General features: G+C 42.0%; 1 protein-coding gene across 1 annotated transcript; it reads left to right on the top strand.

Annotated features, from left to right (window-relative positions):
- The first annotated feature begins 210 nt into the window (after positions 1-210).
- Positions 211-2,782, top strand: LOC149818999 (low affinity inorganic phosphate transporter 1-like). Its single transcript, XM_089984566.1, has one exon. The coding sequence runs from the start codon at positions 496-498 to the stop codon at positions 2,095-2,097; it is 1,602 nt and encodes a 533-aa protein (XP_089840692.1). The 5' UTR covers positions 211-495; the 3' UTR covers positions 2,098-2,782.
- The last annotated feature ends 5,794 nt before the right edge of the window (positions 2,783-8,576 follow it).

Genomic DNA, 8,576 nt, shown 5'->3' with positions numbered 1-8,576 from the left:
CACAAAGATGGACCCGTCACAAAACGCGCTGCGCTTTTATGAGGTAATTGCGTGTGAAATCGGGGAGGAAGGACCGAGGCGTGTCCACGTCACCCCCGTACACGCTTGACGCTACCACACACACGGACACACACTCTCTCTTCCCCAGGAATACGCAGCTACTTATTAGGAACCCCTCTCATTTTTTTGACCAAGCAGAGCAGATACCAATAACGGCAAGCCAACTCACGCATCGCCTCCCCGAGTCGGGGGATCCGGAGGAGGGGAGACGGTGGCAAGGAATATTCCGTTGTACATTCCGTCTGACTCTCTATTAACAGCAACTATAGATCTCTCTCTCTCTCTCTGTGTCTTATAAAAGGACACCTCAGCCCTTTCGTCCTCAACCCAAAAGCAAACCAAGAACCAGCCACTCTTAACTCTTCACCTTCTCTTCGAGACTTTTGTAAATTTTTTTTTTTTTTGGCCGGCGACTAGTCCCCTAACTCCAACGCCATGGCGAAGGGGCAATTGGAGGTTCTGAACGCCCTGGACGCTGCCAAGACGCAGTGGTACCACTTCACCGCCATAGTCATAGCCGGCATGGGATTCTTCACCGACGCCTACGACCTTTTCTGCATCTCCCTCGTCACCAAGCTCCTCGGGCGCATATACTACCACGTCCCCGGCTCCGCCAAGCCCGGCTCCCTCCCGCCCAACGTCTCCGCCGCCGTCAACGGCGTCGCCCTCTTCGGCACCCTCGCCGGCCAGCTCTTCTTCGGATGGCTCGGCGACAAGATGGGGAGGAAGAGAGTGTACGGTCTCACACTCCTCCTCATGTTCATCTGCTCGATCGCCTCGGGTCTTTCCTTCGGCAGCACCCCCAAGTCCGTGATGGCGACCCTATGCTTCTTCCGGTTCTGGCTCGGCTTCGGTATCGGCGGGGACTACCCACTCTCCGCCACCATCATGTCGGAGTACTCCAACAAGCGCACCAGGGGGGCGTTCATCGCCGCCGTGTTCGCCATGCAGGGGTTCGGCATCCTCGGCGGGGGGATCGTCTCCATCATTATCTCCGCGGCGTTCAACAACAACTTCCCGGCTCCCTCCTACGCGACAGACGCCGCCCAGTCGACCGTCCCCCAGGCGGACTACGTCTGGAGGATCATCCTGATGTTCGGCTCCTTCCCGGCCGCGCTCACCTACTACTGGCGGATGCAGATGCCGGAGACGGCGAGGTACACGGCGCTGGTGGCGAGGAACGCTAAGCAGGCGGCCGCTGACATGTCGAAGGTTCTCAACGTCGAGCTCGAGAACGAGCAGGACAAGATCGAGGCGGCCGGAAACAGCCAGAGCTACGGCCTCTTCAGCCAGGAGTTCCTGAAGCGTCACGCCCTCCACCTCCTCGGCACCACCTCCACCTGGTTCCTCCTCGACATCGCCTTCTACAGCCAGAACCTCTTCCAGAAGGACGTCTTCTCCGCCATCGGGTGGATCCCCAAGGCCGCCACCATGAACGCCATCGAGGAGGTCTTCCGCATCGCCCGCGCCCAGACACTCATCGCCCTCTGCTCCACCGTCCCCGGTTACTGGTTCACCGTCGCGTTCATCGACGTCATCGGCCGGTTCGCCATACAGCTGCTCGGGTTCTTCTTCATGACCGTCTTCATGTTCGCCCTCGCCATCCCTTACAACCACTGGACGCAGCCTGACAACCGCATCGGGTTCGTGGTCATGTACGCCTTCACCTTCTTCTTCGCCAATTTCGGCCCCAATGCCACCACTTTCGTCGTGCCTGCCGAGATCTTCCCGGCGAGGCTGAGGTCGACCTGCCACGGTATCTCGGCGGCCGCGGGCAAAGCTGGCGCCATCATTGGTGCCTTCGGGTTCCTGTACGCTGCGCAGAGCAGGGACCCAAAGAAGACAGACGCGGGTTACCCTACGGGCATCGGAGTGAAGAACGCGCTCATCCTGCTGGGTGTGTGCAACGCGCTCGGGTTCTTCTTCACCTTCTTGGTGCCCGAGTCGAAGGGTAAGTCCCTCGAGGAGATGTCCGGCGAGGCCGAGCAAGACGAGCAGGGAACCGAGCCCAGCTACGCTCGAACCGTTCCGGTCTGATCTCTCTCTCTCTCTAGTTGATCTTCATGAGTATTAATGTTGAAATTCTTTCGGCTCTCTCTCTCTCTCTCTCTCTCCTATTTTTTTTTTTTTTCTTGGTGGGGTTCTCCGGGTAAATGTTACGGGTTGTTGGGTGGGATGTGTAGCAAGAGGTGATCTTATGTTCGACTTCGTTTAGTGGCTACCTGTGAATTTTTTGCTTGTTAGTCACTTCTATTTTTTTCTTCTTTTTTTGATTTGCATGGTAAGTATTTACTTTTGAGATATTTGTAATATGATTCTCGAATCTCAAGTAATTAATAATGAAAAAAAATCTTCGAAATCAATGTCATCGTGGGGTATTTGCCTTTGTTGTGTTTCTTAGAAAACGAGCTACATAGTGTTTGTTCTTTTCTTTTCCTACCCTATTGTGAATTCCCAAAGTTGCTCTCTCTCCCAATGGTGTCGTTCGTCTACTGCAGATGAAACCGTAATCTTATGTGTTTCTGTCATGGCTGAAAACATTTCAGGGATTTTCATTAGGGCCCTAACAGGCCTACAATGCAACATTTGAAAATCTATATTCATTGGTAAACATATTTCAGTTTCCTTATAGGCAAAATTGCTGGAGTTTTGGGATGGATTAGTCTTGACTTATGAGATTTGCATTTAGCAGAGGAGATAATAATAAATTACACTTTTAGATTATGCATGCGTTTTAAATGAATTCTTTTTGGGGTCAATTAATTAAATAATTGTCTCGAGAATTTTCTTTTATAGTTTATTATAGGTTGCTTTGCCTAATTATTTAATCGATGGTACCTTTTGTTTTTTCCTTTTTTGTTTTTTTACAACCTGTGCTGAATCCGTTGCTGTCTTAAGCGACAGGGATGTTGGAAAACTTGGGTTATCGCCAAACCGTTGCTTTCAAACACCTAACAGGTGCATGTGAATGCTGCACATAATTACAATTAGCCGCTAATGGCCTATTGCGCCTGACGAGCTGGGATCCAAACATGAGCAATCTCATAATTACAAGACATAGCCGCCAATGGCCTATTGCGCCGGACGAGCTGGGATAGGTGCCCAATGCCGTTAGCGGCAACCACAACGCAATGAATAAATAACCTGATACTTAGAATGGGTCTCCGCAAATATTTTTGAAGCCATTTTGTGGTTTTTAGATGAGCCGCACCTACAGTGCACAAAGAATGAAATTGAATTACCAACGGGCTCCACTTGTCTGGTAGTAGCAGTTAGTGCACGTTACCTTGTGTTGGGACGTTGCAAGTTCCAATTTGTATAACCGATCGGGATCTGCCTAACCCCAGCTTTCTCTGTCAAAAAATAAAAAAATGAAAATGAATTGTTAAAAACAAAGCAAACTGATGGTGTTCTGAATGTCGTTCATAACAAGCTGCCATGTGACTGGCCTTCATGGGGGCATTGATCGATCGGGGCTCGGTTTTGAAAAAGGGGAGGGGCTCGGCTTGGCTTGGCTGGGACTCAACCGAGCAGAGCCCGACCTTAAGAGCAAGGGGGCTGGGGCATGATGGCCGAGCCGACTCGGTTTTCTTTTAAACCAGGGGAATACCATGACCGAGCCGGGGTCGGTTTATTTTAAAACAAAGCTCAGCTCAGTTGTGCCATGCAGCAGCTGCTGCTACTGCCCGAAAAAACAGAGTGAAAGGGCTTCAACAACGGCAGTGCAGGCGCCGCCAGGGCATCTCGGTCACGGATAGAGGCCTCTGCTCGCCTCAAGTAGCGCGGCAGGGTGCTGGGAACCCGAGCCCAGCTTGAGTTAACGCCGACCAGTCACCACCACTGGGGTGGCCGAAAACATGCAAAGCAGGGGAGAGATCCTCCCTGTTGGGCCACTGCCGGAGGCAGTAGACGGCAACAACAGTTAGAGTTGGCAGCCACAAAAAAAAGACAGAAGAGGAGGGTGACGGCGGTGCAGGAGGGGTCGTCATGCCCTCCAGCAACCTTGTCTCTGGCAGAGACGGAGAAGAAAGATAAAATTAAAGAAAAACAAGAAACAAAGGATATAGCGTTGGAGCAGGTGCAGCAGAACAACTCATCGGGAAGCAAGCGGTGGATGAAACTCCAGGCTTAAGGGAGAAGAAAAAAGAAAGAAATGAAAAGGAGAAGAATATGGGGGTTGTTTGAGGTTTGCTTTGAAGGTTTTTTCTTCTTACACTTGTATTTTCTGTGTATGTTCATAGGAGTCGAGTCCCTCTTAATTTATAGGCCTTTGGATTTCCTCTTCTCGGCTCAGCAGTCGGTTGAGAGAATATCAGAGTGTCGAGGTTTTGATAAAGATAAGCTTTGTGCATTTTGAAAAACGGTTTTGTGTTTTCAAAAGGTCGACTCTTGCTTATCCATGAGCAAGTCTTCTCATGCATGAACGTGAGGGCTCATGGCCACACGTACTAACATCTCCCACTTGGACATGAGACTGCTCAGTTTGCTCCCACTAGTGTGGGCTTCCTCGAACTGATTACAGATTTTTCGTTAAGGATTTCATTCGTAATCATACATATCTTAATCCCATACGAGCAACATGCTTGGTAAACAAGTCTTCTGAAACGCCCTTAGTTAAGGGATCAACTACCATATCCAATATAGGAAGGTAGTCCACAAATATTTCATTATTTTCAATCATATCATGTATGTAGTGGTATTTCACCATTATATGCTTGCTCTTGGAGCTATCAACTCTACTTTTTATTAGAGCAATAGCAACTTGATTACCACAGTATATTTGTACAGGTTCACATAATAGATCTATCTTTAAGTCTTTAATGAACTTGTTGATCTATACTGCAAATATTGCGGTTGCATTACACGCGATATACTCAGCCTCTTGAGTATGCTGAGCCACACAATCCTTTTTCTTACAGGACCAAGCAACAGCTCCTCCTCTAAAGAGGAAGATGTAGCCAGAAGTAGATTTGTTGTCATCTTTGCATCCTGCAAAGTCAACATCAGAGTATCCGATCAAATCAAGGTTGTCAGCTTGAAAACTCAGTTGTAAGCCTTTAGAACCTTTAAGGTATCAAAATATTCTTTTAATAGCTTGCCAGTGAGGCCATTCTGGATTACTTTGATATCTGCTAACAAGACCTACAACAAAGCTTATGTCAGGTCTTATACAAAGCATCACATACATTAGGCCTCCAACAACCTGAGCATAAGGTATTTCAAGACTTTGTTGGCCCTCACTAGGGTAATCACTCTTACTTAAGTCTACTCCTTTAGCAACAGGAGTCCCAATGGGTTTGGAGTCATGCATTCTATATCTTTTCAAAATATAGTCAATATATCTTTCTTGACTTAGACAAAGAGTCCTTGAATCCCTGTTTTGAGTGATTTTAATTCTCAAGATACAAGTGGCTTCACCCATATCTTTCATTTGAAAGTTGGTGTATAACTATTTTTTGTGTTAACTATCATTTAATTATCATTACCAGTCAATAAGATATCAGCAACATATAATGCTAGGATATAGAATATGCTCCCACTTTTCCACGCATATACACAGTGGTCTAACTAATTTGGTTTGTATCCAATCTTTGTTATGGCTTTGTGAAAAGCTAAATATCATTGTCTTGGTGATTGCTTTAACCCATGCAAAGATTTTTTTCAACTTGCACACTTTATCATTATTTGTCACATAACCTTCTGGCCGAGTCATATAAATAACTTCAAGTCACCATTAAAAAAAGCAGTCTTTACATCCATCTGCCATATGTCCAAATCATATTGAGCAGCTATGGATAAAATGATCCTGATAGACGTAAATTTAGCAACTGGTGAGTAGGTTTTCGTATAATCAATCCCTTCCTTTTGGAAAAAAACTTTTGCAACCAGTTGTTATCATCGCAAAATTTTAATTTTGCAAGTCAAACTGACCTTTGAAAAAGATTTTGAAAATAACTCGCCTCCGTTTTAAAATACGAGAAAACTCTGAGGAATGAGACTCACATGTCGGTACGAGGTTCAACCGTTCCTAGCGCCATAACCAGGAGTAATCAAATCAAGGATCAATCATGTGTTTTGCTTTGCTCAACTTGTATAAATTGATGTTTTATTCTTAAATGCACAAAGAATCAAGCATGTGCTATGACTTAAAAAATTTTGACTAAAAACATGATGTACGCTTCAAATATTTGAAATACTTGGAAAAAAGAGATACTTTGAAAATCGTGAACCACATCTGGGAAGTATTTTGAAGAAAAGGAAGATCGATTTCTGAAGAAATCCTGATGTTTTAAGAAAATTGATTTCTGAAGGAAACTTGGATAATTTTGAGAAAATCGATTTTTCTGAAGTGGATTTATGAAATAACTCAACAAGGATGATAACGTGGCCCTATGAAATCTTTTTCATGATGCAATCTAACCTAGATGATGCATGAATGATAAAATAATAGCAGTTATATCAGAATTAAACTATATGCAAATGTGTCCTAAGCTAAACAGGAAAGTAAATTCTTATTCTAAATTTATAATTTACATCAATAATAAATTAAAGAAAAGAAAAGGAAAATAAAGAAAATTCTAATCTTGAACCTCCCTGCAAAATTAGCAAACTTGTTAGTGGAAATATGACAGCTTTTTAGGATTTATCCAATAATATCTGAAATTAGGGGATTTATCTGAATATAAGCATTTTTCCATGTTTCTCTGAAATAAATATAGTAAAGGATGATGCATAATTGAATAAATAATAAAAATAAACAACTTTGAAATTCAGAATTTTGAAAAAAATAGCCAAAATACCCTTGAAAATTGACTTTTATTGTAAAACAGGGTTTCTAAAAAAATATTTTTGTAAAACGCTTAATCCAGGGATCAAACGAATTCAAAACAACACCAAATCGGGTGGAGAGCACTCTAGCATGATTATTAACATGATCAAACCTTAAAAATTTAAAACTTTTTGTGAAAATTTTGAAATATTATAGAAAAAATCAATTTTCGCCTGTGTTTCAGTTGAATCAGGACTCGACGGGCATCCTATTTTCATGAAATAACTAAATAATGCATCAAATGAATTTTAAAATTCACAAAAATTGACATGGATACTTCTAATAACCCTAAAATTAAAATTAAATTAAATAATATAATTTCTGGGATTATTTTGATATAAAAAATAAATAAAATGATGAAAATATGTGATTTGCTTGTGGTCACATACCCATCGCAGTGTCAGATCCGAATCAGGTATCAAATAGCAATGCAAGTTTATAATTTTTTTCAAGGAGAAACTAGACAGATGAACAAAAATAACCTTTTTTACAAATTGAAAAAATCATCTTCGGTTAGTGAGATATAATTCCGGCAATACGTACCTAGTTTTGGCCTATGCATAAGGATGCAAAACATATATATCTGGTTTCGGGTTTAGGGAAATATAGCAAATAGTCTTTAAAATTTATGAAATTTTACAAAGACATACTAGAGATTTTGATAAAAATAACACTTTTTACGGATCATTGATACAATCTTTGGTTTGGGAGAAATCATTTTGGCAAGTTGGCTTTAATTCTAAATAATGATTGACAGTTGCAGAAATACAGATCTGATTCTTAACTAAAATAAAATATCAATCTAGCATAGAAATTTGTAAAATTTTTATAGAAAAAACTAGAGATTCATACAAAAACAACCTTTTTTACGGATTGTCGATCGGATCTTGGACGAAGGAGATATGACCTCAGAAAGGTACTCTTCAATTTCCATAGTGTTTTTCCAACTCAGAAAATAGGTTCCGACTTTGATTTTTGAAAACAGGGTTACAAACCTCTAAAAATCCTGATTTTTTTTTAAATCGTAGACACATGCATGATTTTAACCATAAAAATTCAGATTTTATTAACAAATATAAACTGGCAAAATAAATACATTAACAGACGGCCAGAGTCGCGAATAACGAATCTAAAACCCTAGAATGAAATAACATGGATTATTTATGCTAAAAATATAAAAAACACATGCAAATAATGCAATGAATCATGATTTGATACCTAAATAATTAAAATAAATATGAATATAATGAAATAAACAAAAAACCCAGGGAATCACGGTTAAAATTTTGATTTAGCCATTAAAAGAGGGATTTGACCTATCGAAAGTTCGAATCTCTATCTTTTTCGAACATTTAACATAATAAACGTTTTTCCAACGAATCTAATGGATCAAAAATGTAAAAAGAATCATGGATGATCATTGAATCATCATCTTGAATCATGGAGCATGGGGCTTGAACAAAAAAATGAAAAGAAAACTCATGCATAGGGGGGTGGCAATGGTGAAAATAATAAAAAATTAGAACAAAATAGAAAAAAAGAAGAAGAGCTTACCTTGAACAACAATGAAGGAGGGTCTGGGACTTGGAGGAGAGAGAGAGCCACAGATTTGAAAGAGAGAGGATGAGAGAGCATGCTAGTCGACCCCCCATAGCCTTCTATTTATAGGTGTTTTTTTTAGAACTCC

The sequence above is a fragment of the Nuphar pumila genome, chromosome 13, assembly GCF_984573655.1.
Source record: "Nuphar pumila chromosome 13, dmNupPumi1.hap1.1, whole genome shotgun sequence".
In the NCBI taxonomy this organism is placed as follows: domain Eukaryota; kingdom Viridiplantae; phylum Streptophyta; class Magnoliopsida; order Nymphaeales; family Nymphaeaceae; genus Nuphar; species Nuphar pumila.
The sequence above is the reverse complement of the archived record's forward strand: the minus strand, read 5'-3'. Positions and strand labels throughout refer to the sequence as shown.